Below are 25,675 nucleotides of genomic sequence, written 5' to 3' on the forward strand. Positions count from 1 at the left end.
ATTAGTTTTAACTAAGATGAGATACGAATAACTGATCTGTAGGAAATTATATAAATTATTTTCTGGGTAAATCCATCACCCTTTACTCAAACATTAGACTGATCCTGCAATTTATGTTACCAGGCCTTTTTGCCAAAGATAAAAGAGCAAAGTTTTTTGGGATTAAGTTCTCCCACCTTGATCTAAGGAGATTGGTGAAGGCCTGATGTCTGTACAAGGCCACAAGTGGATACATCAGTGGATTTATCTCAGATGTTTTCAATAGGTGAATATCCTGGGGTGAAGCAGCTGTGAGGCTGATGTGCCTGCAAGCAAAGCCTCACGGATATCTCTTGATCTCTTCTGAGCAGTGCATTCTTAACATCTATGAGAAGTGTAGCAGAACACATATGTGTAGATGGATTCAGAGCAACTCTGAGTTCAGCTGTTACATTTGTTTAGCTTAACAGGAGGGAAAAGTAAAGGAAAGGAGCTAACCACAAACCACCTAAAGTAAGATTTATCACAGCTGAGACTATAAACAACCGTACACTGGGAAAATGGGTTATCTCAGTCACCCAATTCTGTCCTTTTCTAAATAATAATAATAACAACAACAATATTGTTGGTGGTATTACTGTTCTTCATACCATACTTCTCTAAACCACACTTCTTGTATTCACAATTCTCGGGAAGTAGAATCAACCCATATTTAAAATGTCTCCATTCAGAAGACAGCAGCTGGGTAAATGTATAGCCAAGCTTACTGGTATATCTGTATCTACAGCTGAATATGAGAGTTCTTTGGTGTAGGTCTTTCTGTTTAAATACGTATATCTTATATGTAATTGTTTATTTTAAATAAAGGTTTCGTGCACAGAACATCAGCCCAGATGTATCTTGTTAGACATGAAAAAATAGAATAAACATTTGAGCATGTTTTTGATAATTTTAAAAAACTGCTGTAACCATTCTTCTAGAGCTTCCTAGTTCTGCATTTATGCATAAATAAATGGGCTTGAGATGGTACAACTGTTGCCTCCTCTGATAAGCCTAGCAGCACTTTTTCTTCATGACTACATGACTGTACTATGTTTCTGGTATGAAAATATGAAATTTCAGTTGTTGATAGGTAAATATGTGCATTTGAGTGTATTCCAGGATGCCTGAGTATACCCATACAAAAAAATCTAAGCTTCTTTTCCACTTTGCTACGTTACTGAATTCCAGCAAAAAAAGAAAGCTGACTTGGAATATTACTTTTTCAGCCTGCAATTGCCATGGACATGCCACTGATTGCTACTATGATGCTGAAGTTGATCAGCGTCGAGAAAGCTTAAACATCCATGGGCATTATGAAGGTGGAGGAGTCTGCATTAACTGCCAGGTAAAAACGTCATTTTGATCAGTTTAAATAAATGACGATTGAAGAAGGGCTACTGGAGTGGAATTGTCTCCACACCAATAGTTTTGGGGCTGACCAGTCTAGATAGGCCTATGTTTTCTGGTGTACTCAAAGCATGGAAAAAGATGTGTGAAAATAATTTACATCGTACAACAATACTTGTTATTGTGTAAAAGACATACAAATTGTATTTATTGGCTCAGTCCCGTGTGATTCAAATAAAACCACATAATGTAACAATTCAATCTACTATAAAAACATTTTCTTGCTTAACAGAAGGAAGTAAAATTAACCAAATAAAATGCCAGCTCAGGCCAGGTGGTTCCTTACTGCAGCAAAACACAGAGGGCTCTCCCTCATCAGCAGAAGTAAAGGAGGATATAGACTCTACCAAGATGGAAACTTACTGGTATTGGAAAAGCACAGAATCATTCAAGGGACCTCTGGAAGTCATCGAGACTAGTGCTTCATTCAAACCAAGGCTAGATGCAAAATTATATCTGGTTGCACTGAGAAATACCCAGTTACTTCTGAAAATTAGACCAAAGATGCACATTACACAGACCCTGGGTAATCTTTTATAGCACTTAAACACGCTCATGGTAAAGAGATTTTTGTTACTCTTCAGTAGGAATTTACCCAATTGCAACTTGTGATAGTTGGCCTTGGGGCTTTTGTTGTGCATCTGTGAGAAGAGTTGGTTCTGTCTTAACTTCTGTCTGTAAGTCCCTCTTTAGGTAGAGGAAAACTGTCATTAGGTACCTCTATCCTCCTGGAACATCTCTTCTCCAGATGGAGAACATGTTCTCGGAAAGAGAAAGAATGTCTCTCATTCTGAGTAACTTGTTCTATTCTGGCTAATTACTACGAGGAAAGATGATAAAAGGCTCTGATAAAGTTGATCTAATCTTGGACTTATCTCTGCTTTGAGTGAAACTGAACCACTTGACCTCCTGAGGTCCCTTTCAACCTGAATTATTCATTGCTTCAGTGACCTCATGGTTAAATACATCCAAACTTATTTGGAAGTCTGTCTTCCTTTTGTTGTCTAGTCATCTGGTGCATGATGTGTGGTGACAAGCAGCTGACCAGAACATTGCATTACAGGAAAATTGTCATTAAGTCTATGTTCCTGTGAAACCTCATGATTTATGTATTATCATGCTGTGCATTTAAAAATATAGCTGTATTTAAGGAACAAAAAAAGGAAATATCCAGTAAAGAGTATGTTTTCCGTATTATTATTGCCGCAATATAATCAGATATTGTCCAAAAGGCAGTCAGAAGAGAGTAGAGCTATTTTTACTAGCATGGGTAGAAGAAATGTTCTTTGTCTTCCAGTTGACATTTCTGTGCAGAACTTTGTTCATGCAGTCTAGTAAGATTTATCATGTTGGTCCTTTCTGTCAGCTCTTTGTTCATGAGAGAACATTTCTTTTATATTGCTTCCAGGATAGAAAAGAGCAAAATTAGTCTAAGTCTATGAGTTCTATGTTGTATGACTGTTACGAATTGTTTGCAGTTAATTTTGTGGAAGTTAATTTGGATTAAATGAGTTTACCATAAACCTAATTATAGATTTATTTTTTTTTTATTAATAAAGTACATGGATTTAAATTTACTTTTTCTGGTTTCATGGGGGGGAAAGAAGTGTTTGGAATGGATGCCTCAACAAAGAAGTGATAGGGTGGAAATGTTGCATACAAAGATAGATTAGTTTCTTTAGAGTCTTATAACAGTGGAGCTCTGGAAATCACATAGTCCAACTCCCTACTCAGACCAGGTCTAATTAGTCGGGTTGCTCAGGAGCTTGTTCATCCAAACTTTGAACACCTCCCAGGATTGGAATGGCATACCCACTCATGGCAACCTGTTCAAGTGTTTGACTTGATAAATTTTTTCCTCCAATATCTAATTGGAATTTCCCATGTTCTAATCTGTACCTGTTGCCTCTCATCCTATTGCTGTGCACCTTTGGTAAGAGAGATTCATGAAGTTGATTGGGCATAATTTGCCTTAGGTGAATTATGTTAAATATGTCCTGTCACCTTCCAGTCCTTTGTGTGTTCTAAGATGATTTGTTCACTGGATCCCCTTCCACACTGAGCAGTGAATTCCCATTGTCTTTTCTTTTGCTGCTGCTCTACTCCTAGAAACTTTTCCTTTTGCTCTTCATCTTCCTTACTAGTTTTAACTCCAGCTAGGCTTTAGCTTTCCTAACTCCACTCCTACACATTTGGGCAATATCTTTGTATTGCCACCAAGTAGCCTGTCCCTGCTTCTACCTTCTGTGTACTTTGTTTCCGAGTTAGAGGTCAATCAGGAAATCTGTGTTTATCTGTTCTGACCTTCTGCCATACTTGCACATTGGAAAGAACTGTTGTTTTTCTAAGGAGGCTGTACCTGAGAATCAACTACCTCTCTTGGTCTTCTTTCCCCCCAGGAGAGTTTCACACAGAATCTTCCCAAAGCAGCTATGTGAGCAAGGCAAAATCTGCTTTTCAGAAGCCCAGAAGTGTAATTCTGCTATTAATCTTGCTTGCTTGTCTCAGAATCGTAAAATACATAATCCTGGGGTCACTGCAGGCAGCACTGCCCTCAACTTCACATGTTCTTCCTTGTTAGTGGGTGTCATTTGGAACAGAGCATCTCCCCTAAGTGGTTCATGAACCTCTACATCAGAAATTGCCTTTCATACATTCAGAATAATTTCTGGATTGCTTGCACCTTGCTGCATTGCCCTACTAAAGTTATCTGTAGTATCTCTAGCTCTCTGTAGTATCTGTAGTTATCTGAGTAATAACACCTTCTCTTGTTCCCTAAAGAGGGTTCATTTGCCTTCTTGTTCAGGTGGTCTGCAGTATCAGCTGTGCTGGCCTGTCCTCTGATCCTTACCCTCAAGCTCTGTACAGGTTAACGACCTGCCCCAAGCTCCAGGGAGAGGCCCGGGCACTCTCCACTGCCCCAGACCCGGACAGTGGCATCCTCTTCCTGAAGCTCTGTCTGGGCTGGGGCCTCTGGTGTGCCACTGGAGTTAGCACCAGTAGAGTCTGAAGAATGTGCAGTGTCCTGGCTGCCCTGTTCATAACTGCCCACCAGTCCCTCCAGTAAATACTGGGTCCCTGCTCGGCCCTGAATTGCAACACTCCCCAAGGAGGAACTAAACAGCGAGTGGGAGCTGGAGGAAACTGCTTTGGTTGCTCCAGGACAAAGCTTCCTGCTCTGGTTCCCTGCTCACACATCTATGAGCTCATTAGGATGCCTTCATGTGATGATGATTTATTGAACTGGTACTTGCCATTGCTGCTGCAGACTCCTGCTGACCCATTGCAGGAGAGAGCTTTGCTGCACAAGTTGAAATACACTCAGGACTATGTTCACAGTGCAATTACATATTTTTACTGTAGTTTAAATTACTTAGGATTTTTTTCTGTGTACCTAAAACATGTATTTATAGAGACATATACTTTTCTAATGGAAAAATCTCTTTTGTGCTGACTGGCCTGTTTAGGTTTTGGTTTATTTTGATATGGCTGATCTTAGACACAGGGTATGCAAAAAATTGATATATAGTATGAGGAAAAATGCATGATTGCTTGAACAATATATTTATTATGATAAGAAAGCAGATATCATAAGAATGATAAGAAGATATATCATGATATAAAGATAATTTTTCCAAATAATTTTTTAAATAGTTATTTTCTATTTATAGATAAAATTCAGCTGCTTTATGCAAGAATACCATGATTCAGAAGCCTGTAGAGAATAGGTGGTTAAAGAAGGCCGCATGATGATTGCTGTCTTCATTGCAGTCATATTCCATTTTTTTCCTGTGCCAATCCTTTCTTAGTTGTATACAGAAACAGGATGTTACTGTTTCTTAATTCTTCCAGGTTCCTTTTTTTACCTCATATTCTCCTTTTGTTTTATTTTGCACAGCATAACACAGCTGGTATTAACTGTGAGAAGTGTGCAAAAGGTTACTATCGTCCTTATGGTGTTCCAGTGAGAGCTCCTGATGGCTGTATACGTGAGTCCTACTCTATGCAGTATCTTCTTGTGGTGGTTTGGGAGTTTTTGGCTATAATAAAGGCATAAGATGCATCTTTTGGGGAGGAAAAATAAAAAAGTGGCCAAAAGATGTTGGGGAACATCTGCAAATGACTTTCTGTCTTGCTTTAGACCTTTTTAATTATATTATTCTCTACTTATGTGTCATGAGCATAAAGCTTCAGACCAGCAGCAGGACAATAGGAGGAAGTAAGGCAGTAAAGGCTAGTGAGGAGATAGGATCATGGAAACCTGGGGTACTGCTGCACACCCCACAGTGAGGAGGACCTCAGGACCTCTAGGGGGCCACTCTCATCTCTTCTCATGATCTTGCTTCTCTTAGCTCTCTAATGTACATGTGAGGTATCCTTTGGCTGTTGGTCACTTGAAGATTTTGTTCTATAGCTCAAAAGGTCACAAGGATTACTACCCTGATTTTATGCAATGCTGAACCTATTGACTGGTAAGGGATGCAATAGGATCATTACTAATGGAACATTTGAAAAAGAAGAACTGAGTATAGGTAAGAGATAAGGGTTGGATTACAAACAGGCTGAAGGATCCATGTCACAGGTGGGATGAAAATACAGTTATGTATTGAAATGAATGGGAAGTCAGCAAAGCCATGGCCATGATGCTGCGTGTTGTGGTGTCAGGGAACATGGATGGAGTGTGGTGCTTAGCCTAGACCATGGAGAGATATGAGAGGTTGCCACAGAAAAGATAATTGCTGCAGTGCTGTGGAGTAATGATATGCAGATTTTGGAATTAAAATACCCTATTCACTCTAAGAAAATAACATGGGTCTTTCTTCTAAGAGATGTATTGATGATATAAAGTCCTTGGGAAATATGCAACTGCATGAAAATGTTAATTCTTTTAATAACGAGTCATTCACAACTGCAAATTCATTGTTATAATGCCACTGTGCACTGCTGTAAAAGGCAAATTATTATTTTCTAAAGAGTGCCTAATTGCTGATACTTTTATTTAGCCTGCAGTTGTAACTTGGAGCATGCAGAAGGCTGTGAGGAAGGGTCTGGCCGCTGCTTCTGTAAGCAGAATTTCCAGGGAGAAAACTGTGAACGCTGTGCTGATGGATTCTATGGTTATCCATTTTGTATCTGTAAGTATACAAGTAAAAATGCTTCTTTTTCTCTATTTTAAAGGCATATTAAAGAATTAACAGTTTTCATTACACTTGACTTGGTTAAAAAACACCTGGTATTTCAACTTCACATGTTTACATGATCTGATAAATCAGTTGTTATAATACTGAAGAGAGTCAGGTTTATTTAACAAAACAGTAATGACTTGAAAATCAAAGAGATTTTGCTGCATTCTCACAATTCTACATTCTTTTAAGACATCAAGTCTACAGCCTATCTCTCAGTAAATCATGAACTCCAGTCCTAAAGCCTTGAACAAATCGTTTAAACAAGTGTCAGGGTCTTTAGGTATAAAGACCACTTGGATCAAGAAGTAGAAAGTGACTGTAATGAGAGAGAGAAGAGAAACTGTGTATGTGTTCTCCTTGACACCTCCTAGGATTTGGAACTTGCATATCTTATAAACAATGCTCTTGCCATAAAAAATTATATATAAAATAACTGAGAAGAAAATGTAACATCAGTATTGTATTTGCTGCATAGAAGCTTGTGACTCCACGAAAAGGTTGTAAAAAATGCATCGGTGGGATGTTTTGTGCCTTTAGGAGAAAGAAGTGTGTTTCTGACAAAATAGGTATTGTTCTGGGTCAAGATTTGAGGTCTAACTAAAATAGAGGTGTTGTGATAAAAACACAAGAAGAGGAAACAGTACAAAACAAAAAAAAGCAACCTGTAAAAATTGAATGTTGTTTGAATTCAATGGCTGTGATAGCATAAATCCTGTCCGTACAGTGCGTTCTAGATTGTCACATCTGATATATCCTCTTGATTGAAATCCAACATTTTTAAATAATTTCAGCTTGGGTAGACATTGATCTAAGTACCACTGATGTTTGTCTCATGGGCTTTGGATTCCATCTTAATGCAGGAATGTTTTAGAATGGGAAAGACATTCCAACAATCTGGAGGATTTTTAAATAAAAGCTCTGGAGGTGTACTGTACATGTCATGAATTGTGGCAGTTCATGTAGCAAGTGGTAATGCCACATAGAAGGAGATGGACCTTCAGCTGGAAGCAGGAAGTCTGAAATAAATATGGAGCTCCCTAGATAGCTCTCCTAACACTGGTGGAAGTGATTTTTCTGCATGAAAGCATACAGGGAGCAGGAGAGCAACTTAGTTTAATTTCCAAATGATGTCTGGCCTTTCATACTGTTATTTCGAAAAGGGAAGTTTGTACCTGAATTAGAAATCAAAAGTAAAATGTTTCTTACCCTGTTCCTAACTGAAAGAAAATTAAACTGAAATCATATGAATATCATGCTCTCTGTATTGACAGGAGATGAATTCATTGTTTGTCATTATTTTTTATGAAATCAGTGCGTCTGTTTCAAATAAACCTCATTGTTTCTTTTGTTTTAAAGATACTCCCATATATCCTTTTACTTCTGCAATTCCAAGAGATGCTGTGGCTGGTGACATAATAGGCAAGTTCTTGGTGTTTCTCTTTCCCATTTCACTGTTTTTCCCCATGTTGCTGTTTTTCACTGTTTCAGTGGTGCCTGCTCTTTCGTAGAATCATAGAATCATTTAGGTTACTCTTTCATGGAGATTTATGTAATATTTTTGTCACTGTTGGCATTTATCTTTCAGAGAACCCTTTTTCTTGCTAGAAGTTCATCATATTGTATTAGAGTTTAGTGGGCTAGTTCCAGAAAGAGTTATGGATCAAAATAGCTTTGACCAGCCTCTGGCAAACATCTGCAGGAGGGGCTGACCATCTTGATTGGTGCTCTTATGAACAGATCCATCAAGACTTTCTGACACGTACAACTTTCTGACATGACAACCCCTGATTTGTGATGTAAATCTCTTCCTTAATGCTAACTGGCCTCTCCCTTAGGACTGTCCTGTTTCACCTGGCAAATTGTACATTGCCCTTGGCAGTGAAGGATTTTGATTTCTAAGAGAACTACATATTTCTTATTTAACCAACTGCAAAGCTACCTGAAATCCAATCCTTTGGTGGGCTTATATTTTTTAGTCTATGTTGTCGTACTGCAGAACAGAGACATCATCACAGCTAGTACTAAATTGCTTATGTACTTGTAATGCACGTCAGGATTAATGACTTAAAAAACCCTTATAACCTTTTCCATATCCCAAAATCAACATGCTTACCTTTATTTCTATTAGCTTTAATAAAACTGAAATTTATGTTGGCAAATGAAAAAGTGTTTTCTTCTCCGAATGTAGCAGACATTTAGATATAAGCAGATAGTACAAATTCATGTATGTATATTCTAATCCACGTATGTATTTACAAGTCCCAGTTGTTTTCTTGAAAGTGTCTGCAGATGCCATCACAACCCAAAAAGCCTCAGTCTCCTGTACTACTTATCTCCTTCATACAGCATCCAAAATAATTGCCCTGGTAGGCCTCTGTGTATGCTCTGTTGCATATCCCCTTCTTTCACAAATTTTTAAAAGAAAGAAGAAAGAAAACTCCAAAGGAAAATGAATATAACAGGAGAAAACAGATCTTGGGCTATCTACATTTTCAAAGAGCAGCATCTGAAGACATAAAAGCAGCTGCCTCTGAATGAAAGCTTCTGTGTAGAAGTTGTAAATTTGTGCTGGCAGACTTAGCACGATTACAGTTCATTGTTTGTTGAAACGAGATTTGCATGTAACAGGTAGTTTTTTTGGTTCAAGAGTAGTAATTACTAAGCACTGATCTTGTTTTTCTCTGCAAAATGACAAGGAATTGTGTGATTTTTTGCACTAACTTTGTTTCTTTCTTTTCCTTTCCTCTTGTAACTAGAAGGTGGCTGCAAACCAGGGTATTTTGGCCCCCAGTGTCTGCGTAAGTGCCATAGTTTCTTTGACACTTGGAGCTTGCGCTTCAGAGTAAATGCCAACCTCTGGCTTCCAAGGGAAATAAGAACTTTAGGATCATAATGCTGCAAATGTTTTCTTTATGAATGTGCTCTTCAGCATGCCAGTGCCACGGCGCAGGAACGCTGGGTGATGACTGCGATGGAAGTACCGGGCAGTGCAGATGTCGAACTGGATTTGGGGGTTTTTCCTGTGACACCTGTTCAGTGGGGTATTTTCAGTACCCCTTCTGCCAGGGTAAGCCAAACATTCCTTCTGGCAAGCATATCCAAAACACAGACCCAAGTTTTCTACTAAAGGATGAAGTTCTTTTGCCATCTAGGTGTGTTCATACAGGGCTCTCCCAAAACTCACACAAGTCAAAGAAGAAGAAAAATGTGATAAGGGGAGATTTCAGTCTAGAAATGTCCCCATTTCCTTGGTTGCTGTTTGCTGTGTGATGCAGCTGCCAGACTCCAATTTGGAGTTGGATTTAGTAACATTGATGAAATTTAGAATACCTTTGGGAACATTACTGTTACTTACCCTTGTTTTTCTTAAAAAAAAAAAAAAAAATGTTTGAGTTTGCAGCGTCACTTCGATGTACCAAGTTCCTCTTTCTAATTGATAGTAGAAAACCAACTGGTTTTGAACTTTAATAGCCATCTCTGGACTGTCTTTTTAGGCATTTTATTAACCACTCCCACCTGAGATTGTAAATCCAAGCCATAAATTGTTTCATGACAGTCTCAAAAGAGATGGAACTACTTTCAATAGTTGGCATACCGCTCGGTATTGATCAATCAGACTCTGAGTGGAAACAGGCCAAGTGTAGTGCTTTGGCACTGATATTGAACACAGTACTTCAAGCCAGCTTCTTTTGCTCTTTTATTGTTTCCCTTGATGCTGAATTATTACTGTTGTGGGCAATCAATAAAGGCTGTTATGAATCAAAATAAATCTGATGAGAAAATTTTGATCCTGTTGAGCCTCAGGGAGTTGCTTTTACTTTTTTTTTGATATTTTTATTTCAAGAAAGATAAGAGAGCCTGTGCAGAGACTACCTCTGAAATATCTTTTCTCATTTGCAGTGTGTGAATGTAACTCAGCAGGTACCCAGCCCGAAATCTGTGACTTTCTTGGGAGGTGTCTTTGTCGCTCAGGGGTCACTGGACTTCAATGTGACAGCTGCCAACCTGGCCACCACTCGTTCCCTGCCTGCCAAGGTAAGGCTACTGATTGCACGTACAGCATCAAACAAGCCCCTGAAAAGGCAGACAGGAGTGCTTTTTGTGTACCCTTTTTGCAGTGGCTGGAGCAACATTCACACTAGTAAATGGGCAGGCACTCTTGTGCTGAAATACTCATATACTCTAATTCTCCAATTCCAGGCATGTTTCCATAGTAGAGAAAAATTATATAGAGTGTTTACTCACAGGGTTGTTTTATTTTTCTGCATGATCAGACTATTTGATGTACCCTCAGTCAGCACAGCTGTCTTACTAATAACCACAACCTATTCTCACATGAAGGCTCACAGCAACAGGGGACACTTGGCTGCTATGGAACTGGCATGGCAGAGCTGTGAATCACTGATCTACTTTTGCAGAGGGTCTGTGTTTGGTACCTTGTAAAATGTGTGTTCTGAAAATCTGGAGCTCCCATTTTACCCTTCATGATGATTTCTCCCTCGTTTTAAGATCATCTGACAGTCACCAAGCCAACCTCTGTCTGAGGTTTTCCATGAAACGTGGAAAATCTCCATGGGGTTTCCCCATTGTATGTGCTACCAAGGACTAGCCTGCTTTTTTACAAGAGAAGGAAATCAGTGGAGTATAACTTCTAATGCGTACTTTTGGAGTATAACGTAACAGTCTTGTTTGTGCATGAGGACTCCATCAAGTATTACTTGGACCCTAGGTTTTGTCTGCCTTTGCAGTGAGTGAGAGAGGGGCCCTTAATCCTTAATAAACTTTACGTTGAGAAGGAATATAAACTATTGCTGAGTTCTGGTATGTGCTTTCCTGTTCAGATTAACAAGATTTATGTAGACCATTATGATTTACTTTCTTCTACCGTGTTATTTTTGGTTGTTGGCTATGTCAGTTCTGCTTCCTTTAGGCTTATACACTTTTTTATCTCCTGTGAATGGACAGGAGAATTCTTTATGTCCTTTTGTCCTGATTTCGACTGGAATAGGGTTAATTTTCTTCTTAGCGCTGTATACAGTACTGTGTTTTACCTTTTTTTTCTAATTCTTCTCCCCATCCCATGGGTGGGCTGTGAATGGCTGCATGTACCTAGTTGCCAGCTGGGGTGAAGCTATGACACCTTACAAAGGTGCTGTATTGTGTTACCAAACACAATGGGTGGAACAAAGAAATAGCACATGACTGTGGTTTTTATCTGGAGTAGATGAACATTTTTTAATGAAAAACATAAAATCAGGATTCTCTGTTGGTACACAGTGTTCAGTGGTTTTAAAATAACCTTTTTTTTTTTTCCTTAGAACAGAATCAAGAAACAATCTTAAAGCAAATCAAACCCATATTGAATATGTTTGATCTTTGAACACCAAAAGCTGAAAAGAGACGTAAAAGCTTAAAAGAGCATGCAAAACAAATTGTAAAAGACAGATAAAAATAGTCGAAAACACAGTCAGTTGGATTACTCAAAACTGCTGCAGTTCACAGTTTGTTCAGTTAAAATAAGCTGCAATGGGTTTAAACTTAAATTTACGCAGCATGCTGCAAACTGTGGTGGAAAGTGAGTAGCCCAGCCTGCTACTCCTGTATGGAGTTGTCATCTTCAAGAAAGAGATAGATCTATAACTTTTGGGCTGCTGCAACTACACTAATCTCTCTGGTCTTGCCTTGTTGAACTCAATAGAAGCTTTATTCAAATAGAGTGATATCAAAATAAAGCCTTCAAACAAAACAGTAGTATTAAAATTAGGATAGAGTGCAATATATTATTCAGCTAGAGGTGGACTCTAGTTTTTGGAAGCTTCAGTATTCATATTTCTCTTATACTAACTTCCTAGCAAGCCCTGTGTCTTTCCAAGCGTCTTTGAAGTAAACAGAGTAAAGTCAGATGTCTTTGACTGCAGCAGAAAGAGGAACCAAAAGGGGCATTCAGAAACATGAATATGTTGGGTTTATATTTCTGTCAATTTGCCATTTCTGTCAGTCATAATATCCAAGGGATTAACTACAACACTTTGGCTTGTACCTGGGAGGTCTGGGATTCCCAGATGGGCTCCCATTTGTGTCCCTATGAAGTATGATCCTGTGTAACATCTAGCATCATCTCAATAAAATAGCACGTGTTATCTGTGATGGAGCTGCTAGCCAAAATAATGATAACTCCACAAGAAATTTGTGGAGTTATAGTCTGACAACATGCTTCTAGTGTTACATGTGGATTCCTGCAATGCACTGCTTGGCATCTTGTAGAATTAAGATGTTGGCACGTTTTACCTTGTTCATCATGAGCTTGTGCTTGTGCATTGTTACTTATATACATCTTGGTAGCCACTAGACCTGGTCTGGCTTGGTGGATGCTGTTTCTTAGAGGTAATTTTTTTTAAAGCTGTTAAGTACTTCTCTCATGTGACATTATTCACGTTGTAAGATGGATTTCTGTCGCTTACACGTTTTGCAAGGCATCACACTGAATCTCTAAACTGTACATTATAGAATTGCAGGAATGTGATCATCAATGGTTGAGGAGGCAGTTACAGAACAAACATCTATTTCAGCGTATTAATTTTTGGTGGTAAAATAATGGTTTGTCTGGTTTTCTCATTATTGATTTACATTTAAAGATAAGGAGTTCTTTTGCAAATTCTAATTTAAATAACTGATGATTTAAACATGTATCTGTCAGGACAGATTTTGTTTTTTTCCTCTGTGCAGAATGCAAATGTGATGGTGTCGGCTCAGTGGAGAATACATGTGATCCTAGAGGTCAATGTCTGTGCCATAGTAACTACGCTGGACTTAGATGTGACCAGTGTGCTCCAGGATATTACAGCTACCCCAGCTGTTTGCGTGAGTAAAACTATTTTCTCCTTTTACTGGGGTTTTCTTTCTTGTATTTGCAATGCAGAAGAAAATAAATTTTCTCGAATATATTTCCATCTAAAACTACCCATGTAACCATGATAGTGTTGAAAACCTCTACAGTACTTAAGTTTTGGAGAGTTGTTGCTTGGTGCCTACGGGGTGAACCCTCCCACCACTGACAGTTTGTTGTTGTGTAGCTTGTCAGTGCTCTCCCGACGGCTCCCAGCATGGAGTGTGTGAGCCCGTGTCGGGGCAGTGCCCCTGTCGGACAGGGATCACAGGACGACAGTGTGACAGATGCCTTTCTGCTGTCAGCAGTTTTCCATACTGCAAAGGTAATGCTTGGGAGGGGAAATCTTACATTCTGACTGGGATTGCCCCCCTTTTGTTGCAGGGCTCTCCGGAGCGGTCTGCTGCATGCCAGGTTTTGTAGAAAACCTGAAGCCTGGGAAGGGAGAAACCCCCCAGGAGCACGTACTAAATCACCTATTTTGTCATTCTGTGTGTTATTTCATTAAGTGAACTGTAATATTAAAACCTATTTTTAGATGATAGCACAGAAACATTAAGAAAGTATCTGTGGGTTTTCAAGTAACTACTTTGCATACAAAACCAAATAGTCTAAATCAGGCTAAATACACATTTGAAAAGTATTAAAGGTTAAGTATTTGAGTCCCTCCAAAGTAACTATATTAGAAAACCCAACCTGCTATGTTGTACTTCTGCACTACTACATTCCACAGCTCTGTTTTTAAAAGATCTTTCAATGTGTTTGCTTTATAAAGATGTCAACCCTGAATGTGACCCTTCCGGGAGCATTGGTTCTCACTCTGTGAGTATTCTACCATTGTAGCTAACAGTATCTGCTAATCATTCAAGTGCCTTTGCTGAACACATTCACCTCATTGCTCAAACCCTGAGTTCTTAGACTGTAAAATAATTGCACAAGCTTATTTGCAGAGTAACAGTGGAAATAAACTTTGTGTTTTGTTCTTTGATCATACCAGTGCAATTTACTGTCAAGGGTAGGGTTTTTTATCTTTTATATATAGAATATGCATACTCTTTATGTCTTCTTGGTATGCTATAACACTAATATGTACGTGCAGCTATAAGCCTATGCATGTCTCAAAAGACCTGGTTCTGGGTTGCAACAGGCCCTTTCAGCACCAAGTTATTCTTGAAATAGTTATTATATCTTTGTAACTGTTGCTGTTCCACTATTATTGTTATTAATACAATGATGGTTATTAGTAGCAGCATATTACTAGAAATCACAGTCATTGCCAGATGTGTAGCTAAGACAACCTATAGGGTAAGTCTGATGGATGGAAGGGCTGTCTATGTAGGTTCCTTTGTACAGCTGTGTGTGTCTTCCAGCAATAAAGGAAAGAGTAAATGTGAAAATGAATTATTATTTTTAAGGAAATTTTTTTTATACTTATAACAGTTATAATAAGGCTATAAAAGAATTGGAAAGTAGATCCATTGGGACATTTAGAATCGAGTAGATACATAAAAAATATCCAGGGTGCAAAAATCCTGTGCTGATAGGACAGACTTCTTAAATTTTTCTGAATTTAAGAAGTCTGAATCAGCCTCAATTTCCCTGCATCTCTAGAAATCAGTAAACTGCCTGAACTGTTAATAATAATAGGGGGTTTTTAGTACAAAAGAGGAGTATGTTTTTTATGAAACAGATGAACCCATATTTACTCCTTTCTCTCGTTAGGGCTATTGTCAATGTCTTCAGCATGTTGAAGGTCCTACCTGTAGTAAATGCAAACCGTTGTACTGGAACCTGGCCAAAGAAAACCCTGAGGGATGTACAGGTGACGTATTTCTTTGGCTTATGAAATGTGTTAAGTTCTTTTAAAACTCATCTGTATTCACTGAAATCATCTTTGATGTTCAGGGACTTTCACAACTCATATTAACAACATGTCTCTTATGCTACTTAGTTGTAGCAACAAAGTACTCATGATACCAGCAGTTACTTTGAGAAATGAGACCATAATATCATGAGTGTTTGTCTAGTGCTGAACCAAGGTGTGCTCTAAGTTGCAGTACCAAGGTGTGCTCTAAGTTGCAGTAATGTGCTCTTCATACGGCTATATGGCAAATTTCTGGAGTGAGACAGGATTTCTGCCCGTAACACTGAAACCAGAATTTCACTCATTGTTTTGAGAAAAAAGTGTTTTTTCACTTCATATGATCTCCTAGTTGCAAAGAAATATAAAACCTCCTTGTGACCACAGGATGTGTCAAATCTGTTATGGCTTATGTCTTTATAATAATCTGCAATTTTTCAGTGTTTTTAAACAGTGAGTGTTTGTTTCTCAGACAGAAAATAAAAATTATAAAGATTAAAAAGGATTATAAAGATTTAAAAGGATGAAGACAAGAATTCTTTAAAGATTCTCTCCAACTATTTTCTTTCCAACAGGTTCCACCACAACAGCCACTTAGATAGGATAAGTAGCTTTAGAGCTGATACTGGTATCATTACATCTTTGACTCTAGATCTCTAAATACTAAACAACTCCTCAAATATTAAGTACTGCGCCTTTCATGTAATTAATCTCTGCCTTCAGCCATGCAGTCAATACTGGGTTTCACTAAATTTCTAGGTCTGCATAGCTCCTTCCTGCAATATTTGCTCCATTTCTGTTTCATATAGACAACTGAACTGGTCCGAAAGCAGCACTGCAGAATAGAAGGTACCAGTCAGGCTGGAAGAAACTGTTTTGCATCAATTGTCTGAATGTTTCTAAGAAAGAAAACAACTGTAAATTCAAACTCAATACTGGGGTTTTTTTTTCAAATACAAGTTAGATCACTTGAAAACACACCAGTAAATTGCACATACTTAGAAATCCTTATTCTTTCTTCTTTGCTTTTTCTTCTCACCTTGTACCACTATCTGTCTGCTGTTCCGAACCTTCCAGAGCAGAATCCACCTTGTGGCAGAATGACTCCAAATTGAAGATTCAAGATGGTGGGTTTTTTTCCCTTCAAAGACAAAATGCTGGTTGTCTTTTTTTGTTTGTTTTTCATTTGTGCAGCATGCCAGTGTGACGTGAGTGGAACACTAAGTGGAGTTGGAGAATGTCAGCAGGTAAAGTGAAATTAAAAGAGATACTATTTATAGTAAAGATAAATCATTGTAACATTTGGTAAGGTAGAAATCTTAGTACTGATTATTGCTTCTGCACATGAAGTAACTAGTTTTATACAGCAGAGAATTAGTTTTATACATCCTAGGGATGTATAAAGTTTTGAAAATTGTTCATGTTCTTGAGTTTATGTATTTTCTGTTCTGTTTATTGAAGATGATAAATGATAGAAGTTATGTCTAGACAATATTTTTTGTTGAGATTAGAAAGTTCTCTCTCTTTAGAATTACAGGGAATTCTGAGTATTGAAAGATTAGAGTTCTGAAAAGCTACTGAAACATTTTTTGATGAAACTGTTTCCTTCACAGGAAAATGGGCATTGTTACTGCAAATCTAATGTTTGTGGAGATTTCTGTGACACTTGTGAAGCTGGTTATTATGCTGTTGAAAACAAGAATTATTTTGGCTGCCGAGGTAAAATGAATGAAGGACATCTCTAGTAGAATATTTGCACTTAATGCTAAATATTTAGAATTTCCTGTGTTGTATTTTTTAAATGGGAATGTTTGGATTACCTGGGTGCATAGCATTTTGCACTACTACTGGTAGTCGCTTGTAATCTATGCAACTCCTACTTTGCCTTTTTACCCTTGATTGATTACAAGTGCTTAACATGTCTTAGAAAACAAGATGCTTTTACACTATGACGTAAATACGTGTTTAGAAACATTCAATTCAGCTTGAAATTGTTAGCCTTGGCATACTTGTTCCTTAGTATAATAAATCATACCTCATTACTAGAGTTGTCCTTTAGTTAGTTTGTGTCACAAGTCCTGTCTCCTGTAGATAGCTGTTCAATATTGTTGTCTAGTGTCAGTTAGAAATATGCATATACTGTTATATGAACACATATATTGGAATTCTTGTATGATAAATTACATATTGGAATACCAGACTCTAAAAAATTAACATCTTACAATTTTTGTTAGTTAGGTTTTGGATTTTGTTGTCTGGGTTTTTTTAATAATTATTCTTTGTGATATTGCTGTAGAAATTCTGACTTACTAGCAAAACATTCGAATGGCTGTTCTGCAAAACTGTAGCCCTGAATTTAATAACATGGCATGGTGTATTATTTGTGGGCTTTTTTTAAAAAGTGGCTTTTTTCCCATTCCAAAGAGAAACAAAAACCACCCCAGCACAAACCTGGGAAACCTAAAATAATTGCAAGTTGTATGTGTATTAGCATGTATTTGAAAGAGTCTGAAGGACTCCAGAAAGAGGAAGCGAGTCATTAATGTTGTTTAGTTAGCTGAAGTGAGGTGTGTTCTCTGATAACTTTTATCGCTCTTTTTCTGATGGGATATTTGGCTCCTGCTCTTTGCCTGACAGGCTGCCAGTGTGACATTGGAGGATCCCTCAGCCCAGCATGTTCTGAGCCCTCGGGAAGCTGCCAGTGCAGGGCGCACGTCGTGGGGACAACCTGTCAGGAGTGAGTCCAGCTGTAGCTCCTGGTAGCTTGTGCTTCAGTGCAGTTCTTTTGAAACTGCCCACAAGTTCCTTGATATACTTTCATGTGAGGTTCCGGATTTGTTGATAAATAAGTTTGTAAATTGTACTGGTTATTGATATTAATTTTCCTGGGCAGTTTTCTTCTGTTATTTTAATAAGATTTTTTTAACCTGTTTCCTTAAATAACCAATACCTGTTTTGCAGTAGTATTGCATATGTATCTATATATAGGTTATATAGGAAAATGTAGGTAAGCTGTAAAAGCTTCTGGAAAGAGAATTCTCGTTGCATCTGTCTTACCAGCTGTCTTGAATTCATTAGCTGCTGTCAGGATTCCTCAGTCATCACCTCCTCAGTGATATACCTCAGTATATCACCTCCTTTTCACTGCTTTTTGCTCTTAGATGTAGACCATAAATGACTGCTAATTCTTTGCTGATTTGTTGGGGTTTTTTTCTCCTTGAAAGGCCTGAAAAAAACTACTTTTTTCCTGATCTGCACCACATGAAGTTTGAGATTGAAGATGGTACTACTGTCAAGGGAGGGGAAATTCGGTTTGGCTATGATCCTCAGGAATTTCCTAGCTTCAGTTGGAGAGGATATGCCCGGATGTCCTCTATACAAGTAAGCTGGTATTTCACTCAAGGCTTTGGGGTGAAAACGTAAGTGTATGGTACATATGTCTTTATAGTACTGCTATGTGTGTGCAAGGTCATGATAAAACCAGAAAAAAGGACAGAATCTCACTAATCCGAAACCTTTGGCACTATATTGCTGTGTGCATTAGTGAGTGTTGGTATTACTGTCAGCTTGTGCAAGTATGTGTTTTTCAGAAATGTTCTTTAGGGCTTTGTTTTTTTGTGAGATAGCTGTAAAGAAAAGAACTAATAGCCTTGAAGTCTATAATACTAAGTGCAGAAATTCCTGTCATGCCAAGGACAGCAGAAACAGAAGAAGATTGATGTTTGGCTAAATAATTTGAATTGCACAACTCTGCAGCAGTCTGCATCCATAAGATTTTCAGGTACCATCACAGTGCTGTCACTGAAGTTGTCTTACGTTTGCGACTTATATTGGGTAAGGAAGAGAAAGGCACCAACTTTTATTATGAATGGTACTGTCACATTACAGCAAACAGGAAGGTGTGTTATTCAGTAAAAGAAGCTGTGAGCAGGAGCATATTGGCAACACTTATTTTATTCTCATGGCAGACTACTAATAAACTAAACAACAGCTGAGGGAATAAGTAAATCACAGGAAGAAAGGCACCATAATTTGAGCGAGAAGGGACCTGTCTGACTTTAAACTGAACTGCTGAGCAAGTGAACTAGGATTTTAAAACAGTAGATTTGAGTAATAAATGGGATTTATTCACTTGTCTTAAAAATAGTGCTTTGGTATAGTTGTATCTAGCTTCCATTTGTCCAAGGACTAGTGAATCACTATAGGCTGAGACATAAGCACATAATCATTGCACAGGCACAATGATTTCCTTATGATCTTCATTTTTCAGTGTCTCTTCTTGGGTTTTTTTTTTTGTTTTGTTTTGTTTGGTTATTTTTTTTTTATCCCAGAGCTCCTGTTTTTGGATTTTCAGAATTATTCCACATTCATAAATGAAGGCAACTCTCCAGTAGCTGTGATTTCTTAGCATCTGCTTTCTAACTCAGCTACTTTTTGCATTTCTTATCCAGTGACATTTTGTACAGAGGTGATGAAAGGGCTTAGTCTCTAATCTTGCTAAAAGTCTGTATTATTTTGCTTACCTGCATAAAGCTTTTCACTCATGTAAGTAATTGCCAGCTCCAGGCCATCCTTAGCTAGATCCTTGCATACTATCATGTTCTTAATTTCAAGGAACTTTCCGAATTTTGACATAGCGTTTTTGTGTCCTGCAGGACCCTGAAATAATCCTCCTGACTTTTATTTTGCAGAAGATAAAGAGTGTTACCATATGAACCACACAAAAGGCTAATGTAACTTTATGTGAAAATAAAACTAATTCAATACAATTGAAAAAATTTGGGGTGAAATAGATAAGCTGTGTGTGACCTCAGTGGAAATCACTGGTGCCCTGTCATGCTGCTGCCATGGGTGTTTCATTGTAAGGCTGAGAAGCTGACAGTCGGGCTCAGATTTTGAGGTACTGGCCAGAGTTGCCTAAGTTTGTGACAAGAACTCAAAGAATGATTTCTACCTTTTCCCTGGCTTTACTTGAAGCCAGGGACCAACACCTCTTCCTCCTTCATTGCTCACATATCTCCTCTTTCTCTCCCTTCACATTGTCTTCTAAATTTTCCATAAAAGCTTAGAAACCATTTTAATAAATTTCCTGAACCATATTTTGTTATTTCTTTTGCCTTTTCTATTTTGTTTGTATCTATTTTTCAGGTGTTCCCTCAGTATTTGTCTTATCCATGTAGTATCCTTCAGAAGTCATTATTCTCCATTTAAAGTGACACTTCCCCTACTTGTCTGTAATTCCCATTCTGGTCCACTGCTCTACTGCAATCACCTAAATTTTAGTTATCCAATCTCTGCAGATCTCTCAGCCCTCCCGTTTGTGATGTATCTAACTTTGCTTTTTGCTTTACCTTTGTATTAAGAAGGTGGAGGTCTCTGGGATGATGATGACAAAACTGAGGAGTATACATTCACAGCAGCATATGGGAGCTGGCAGTCTTGGAATTATTGTAGCTTTTAGAAGTAAGACAAAAATGAGGCTATGTGTTCTGTTCTCAAATGTGTGAAACGGAGAAAACCTGTGTGCATTTGGGGAAGCAGAATGAACCACAGTGGTGGGGAGGTCATTGTGCCATAAGCATCTTGGAAAAGGACAGCAAGTGTATTGTGATGGGCAAACTGGTGGGAGTTGGATGAGGGAAGCTTTAGGATTTAGGATGGAAAGAAGGAAGCCAAATCCATGAGATTGCACCAGTCCTGTTTTCTCCTAATCATCCACCGACATTTAACATGTCTCTGTTGCTCTGGAAACTGAATAATGGGGCTATGTGAATGCAGCCTCCTGTAGACTTGAGAATTCAGTGGTTCCAGAGGTGTCAGCCCCAGAGCACATTCATGGTATTGCATCTCTAAGAAACTGCAGGATCTAGTTAAGCAGCAGAAGTTGCAGTGACAGTCTTCATGCTGTGGAGTGTTGTGTGTGATCTCAGACTAGGATCAATGATTCTGACCTGTTCCTTGGAAAACCAGGGATATGGACAGCCCTTGATACCATATGCCTCCTTTATGGCATGAGTGTGGGGAATAACAGTAAAATACTGTCCATGTATCAAGGTGCAATATCAACACATGTTAGTTCAGCCATTCTGAGTCTTTCTGGGTAAGGTGTACTCAATAAGAGTTTTACTTCACAGGAGATTTTGTTCTATGTTCTTTTGTAAGCTGCCCAAGCCTTTTGTCTTTGCCAAATGGTTTTTCTTTCTCTGGGTGCTGGTAACAAATAATATACTTTCCATTCCTCCTTTTTCCCTTTCTTTTTATTTTTCCCAGCCAGAGGTGGTTGTGCCTATCACTGTGGCTTCCCCTAAGCTCTTCCACCTAGTCCTCCACTATGTCAGCTTGGGCTCAAAAAGCTCTAAAGGGAAGATCTCAGTTGCTGAGGGAAAACATTTTGGCACTAATTATACTTGTAAGTGAATTAATTTTCTCACTAGGCTTGCCTGTCTTCCTCTGTCATACACCAGCATTGCCATTCCAGTATATACTTGTCTGCATGCATATTTTTCTTGTAGGACTTTAGTCTGGTGCTTGCATGGCTTCTAACTGTTACTCTATTCAGCACTTTATGGCTGTTTTTGTTTATTAACTTCCATTTTTCAGAATGAAGTGAGGATAACTTTGAATGTGGGAAAATCAAACCTCTACTTGTTTCGCATTATCCTGAGGTATATTAACCCTGGAGGTGAAACATTATCTGGTCGCATATCTGCTTGTCAATCTCGGCCTGAAGCAGGTAGGTGTAACCCAGTAGCAAAACAGATCAGATGAATGCTTGATCAGAGGAGGCTTTTCAAGGTGCACCTAGGTCAGATCTCTAGTGTTGCTTAAAATGCATCACCTCTAACAGTGTCAGTGCTTTTGTGCTTCCTCTAATATATTTTTGCAGTGTTAATTGATGTGGCTGTGTTTGCACGAAACCCCTGCTTACAATAATAATCAGCATTTGTTTTTTTAAATGTTTGCCAAACGCAGTAATTTCATTCCTGTACTTGGAAACTCTGAACTGTAGGCTTTATGAAGCTTTTAAAGAAGAGGTAACAGCACTTATTTTGGTTTACTTGCCTTTATTATTTCAGTTTAAATGTGGCTTCTGCCTTCATTCTGTGAGTAACATTTGTGTAATGATGAATCAGTTAGTTCTGATTTCAGCCCTCAAAAGCATGTAATGCCTTTTGGGCCCTGATAAAAGATAAGTACTTCATATCCTTTCAATGGTAAGGGCATACCAAGCCTATGTGCATAACCTCAGCATACTGATAGGAGCTAATGGATTTAAGTTGTAGATCCTTTTAGTAATTCAAAGGCAAAACTGAAGACTTCACAGACACCATTAGGCAGAGTGGGAGCAGTTTGGGATCATCACTGGCTTATATTGACTGGGAGGCAGGAAATCAGCTTTTGTCTGTGTCCAGGGTCTTCAAAGAGGAAACCTTGAATATTCATACCAGTTGATCTTCACGACTTCTCTTTGATAAAGCATGCTCAGCTATGTTTCTGTAGTACATAGAATCATAGAATGATCTGGGTTGGAAGGGACCTTAAAGATCATCTTGTTCCAACCCCCCTGCTGTGGGCAGGGACACCTCCCACTAGACCAGGTTGCTCAGAGCCCCATTCAGCCTGGCCTTGAACATTTCCAGGGATGGGAGACATCCACAACCGGCCCATCATTTCTGCCCAGAAGTTATCTTCAGTTGCTATCTATAACTAAACATTTTAGGTGCTGTTGAGAACCTACAATACCTGAAATATTTGGCTGAAAGTTGCACGAGCCTTGTGTCAGCTGAACGTATTGTAAGTCAGTGCAGAGACAGGCTGAATGCAAAATAACGGAAGGGGAAACTGAAAAAGTGACCATTTCAGAATATTACAAAACTAGTCCTTACAGGGGCAGATCTCTGCTTCTCAGAACCAGTTTGCTCAAGGCTAATAAGAACAAAACCAACAACCACTGCATAACTCTGTATGTAGTCAAGTGCACTGTTAATACATATTGACAGAAAAGCATTGATCAGCTCCTGTTAGACTAAGTTTAATGGATCAGATCATCAGTCCAGCTCACTGAGCAAGTAGAGACATTTTACACAGTCCCTCATTTTTTTACTTTTTTTTTTTTTTTTTTTTTTTTTTGCTGGCAGGGGCTGCTCAGAGCAAAGAGTTTGTCTTCCCACCCAGTAAGGAGCCAGCTTTTGTCACAATCCCAGGAAAAAACTCCACAGAGCCTTTCTCACTGGTTCCAGGCACGTGGACTGTCAGTATAATGGCAGAGGAAGTTCTCTTGGTAAGAAAACAATTGAGGAAAACAAGTGCTTGAAGGTTGTCATGATATTACTGCTCTGGAGTTATTTGCTGGGAAGAACCCTGCAAGCAGCTGAAATTCAGCACTATTGAAAAGAGTATAATAGGAGAATACAATTATGAAAATTTACAGATCTGCCTCTTATTTAAGTTTTTTCTTCTCTGACTTTCACCTTGCTCTAGTTTTTCTTGTACTTACAGAATCTAAGTCTGTCTGGAATCAGTACCTTCAAAGTAATGTTAACATACAGCAGAATTGGATGAGCATAAATGCTCGCAGAAATTAGTAATTCTTGCATATCAGATGTTTTATCTAGATCTTAGCTCAGCCAAGGCCTTAGTTTCTTGACGAAGAGTCTTAATAATAGTACTGTAAGATGGGCTGCATGATGAGCAGGTAATTTTCTGAATGCTTTTATCCTCCCATCATTGCTCTTCTTTCACTCACTGAAAAACTGAAACATTTTCTAGCAGCAGTTCTAAGAATTTGCTAGAAAAAGAGAAATTATTGGAGGTGATCATTTAGGAAAAACCTTAAACATGTATGATCCCAAAGACGAATTTCTTGTGTATACCGAAATTTTAATGTATAGGGTTAACAAGTAGCCAGTGTCTGTAGTCATTAAGCCTAGGGCTGTGTTAAATTTATGGAATACCACCCTAAAGTGTTAGTAAAGAGCTTGCAAACATTTCTTGCTGGAAGCAACAGTACTTATTGTACTGGGTTTTTTTACTAATACCTTTGAAAAGGAATTTATTAATGATCTTAGCCCATCATGTTCTCCCATTGATAGTTTTTATAAATAAACTCTAATACATTAATTTAAGTGGGCAAAGCAGAACAAAAATATACCAGCTTTTGAAGCACAGCTTAATAGATTACATGAATATTTTTATTAAGTTACCTGGGATCCATGAATCTTCCTTGTGGGATCACCCAGAGTTGAGTTGTGTGCATGTGGATTGCACTCATGGATGAAAACTGCAGGCTTCTGGCTGCAGGGAGGCTCCTTTTGGAGCACTGCCTTCTACAAGACATGATGGGAGAGTGACTTCAGAGTTTCCCTGCTCATGAGAGAGCTGCCTTCATCCTATCTTTCTGAAGGAATAGATTTAGGGAGACACATTCTGATGTTATTAGCCTGTGTAACAACAGAAAAAAACCCCCACACCTTATAGATATCCTCTGTAAAAATTATTTATGAGGTTGGTTTTGTTCATTGTTGTATTGTGAGGGTCTGGAGATGTTCCTTTTGTCATTTTTTGCATGGTCTGGCATTTGTTGTATTCTTTGTTTTTAGGATTATCTGGTGCTGTTACCTAGTGATTACTATGAAGCATCCATCTTGCAGATACAAGTTACAGAGCCTTGCACATATTTGGGACCTGCTTCAACAGAGCAGTCAGTATATATGCTACAGAATAGCATAAAGCACTGCCTTGGTTTATTTTGTTATTATCTTGCTGCACTTGAAAACAATAATAATCCTGTGTTTTGTTTGTTGTTTTTTGTGTAAGCTGCTTGCTCTATCAGCATTTGCCTCTGGGCAGATTTTCCTGTGTCCTCGGTTCAGAGGCAGCGTATTTCAGACATGGGGCAGAATACAGAAGAATACCTGTGCGACAGCCAACTCCTAATCAACCAGTGATGGCCCATATCAGTGGAAGAGAGGTCAGATTCCTGCCTGCTAATTGCGGTCCCGTCTGTGCTTTTGACTATAAACCTACCAGACTAAAATGGTTGCAGATTTAAAGCTCAGGATTTGCAGATCTCTGAAAGACAGACTCTGCCAAGGTCTGCATTTTATACAGAACTGTGTAAAAGGATCAGTGTAGGCAGATTTATAATTGTGAGTAGAGTGGGCATTCCACTCCTGTAAAAGTATTTTATTAAATAAAAATCCCTCTGCTTTAGGCATACTGGCTTGTTCAGAAGAAATGACATAATGATTTGTCAGCAGAAATGGTGTACGTACATCACTCTAAGTTTTGGGTTTTTTCCTCAAGTAGCTATAC

The 25,675-nt window shown here is 38.5% G+C and overlaps 1 protein-coding gene across 1 annotated transcript in view; it reads left to right on the forward strand.

Moving 5' to 3' along the window:
• Positions 1–25,675, forward strand: part of LAMA3 (laminin subunit alpha 3) — a 112,023-nt gene that overhangs the window by 26,236 nt on the left and 60,112 nt on the right. Inside the window, exons 8-26 of the mRNA XM_027638907.1 lie at positions 1,248–1,366; positions 5,327–5,417; positions 6,432–6,563; positions 7,971–8,033; positions 9,371–9,412; positions 9,544–9,681; positions 10,515–10,649; positions 13,341–13,475; positions 13,688–13,825; positions 14,276–14,322; positions 15,223–15,322; positions 16,556–16,608; positions 16,975–17,080; positions 17,999–18,098; positions 18,586–18,742; positions 21,962–22,094; positions 23,500–23,642; positions 24,961–25,061; positions 25,178–25,331. Coding sequence (XP_027494708.1) covers positions 1,248–1,366; positions 5,327–5,417; positions 6,432–6,563; positions 7,971–8,033; positions 9,371–9,412; positions 9,544–9,681; positions 10,515–10,649; positions 13,341–13,475; positions 13,688–13,825; positions 14,276–14,322; positions 15,223–15,322; positions 16,556–16,608; positions 16,975–17,080; positions 17,999–18,098; positions 18,586–18,742; positions 21,962–22,094; positions 23,500–23,642; positions 24,961–25,061; positions 25,178–25,331 — 2,087 coding nt within the window. The remainder of the gene's footprint in view (positions 1–1,247; positions 1,367–5,326; positions 5,418–6,431; positions 6,564–7,970; positions 8,034–9,370; positions 9,413–9,543; positions 9,682–10,514; positions 10,650–13,340; positions 13,476–13,687; positions 13,826–14,275; positions 14,323–15,222; positions 15,323–16,555; positions 16,609–16,974; positions 17,081–17,998; positions 18,099–18,585; positions 18,743–21,961; positions 22,095–23,499; positions 23,643–24,960; positions 25,062–25,177; positions 25,332–25,675) is intronic.

Source organism: Corapipo altera, unplaced genomic scaffold, assembly GCF_003945725.1.
Source record: "Corapipo altera isolate COAL_440 unplaced genomic scaffold, ASM394572v1 49, whole genome shotgun sequence".
Lineage (NCBI taxonomy): Eukaryota > Metazoa > Chordata > Aves > Passeriformes > Pipridae > Corapipo > Corapipo altera.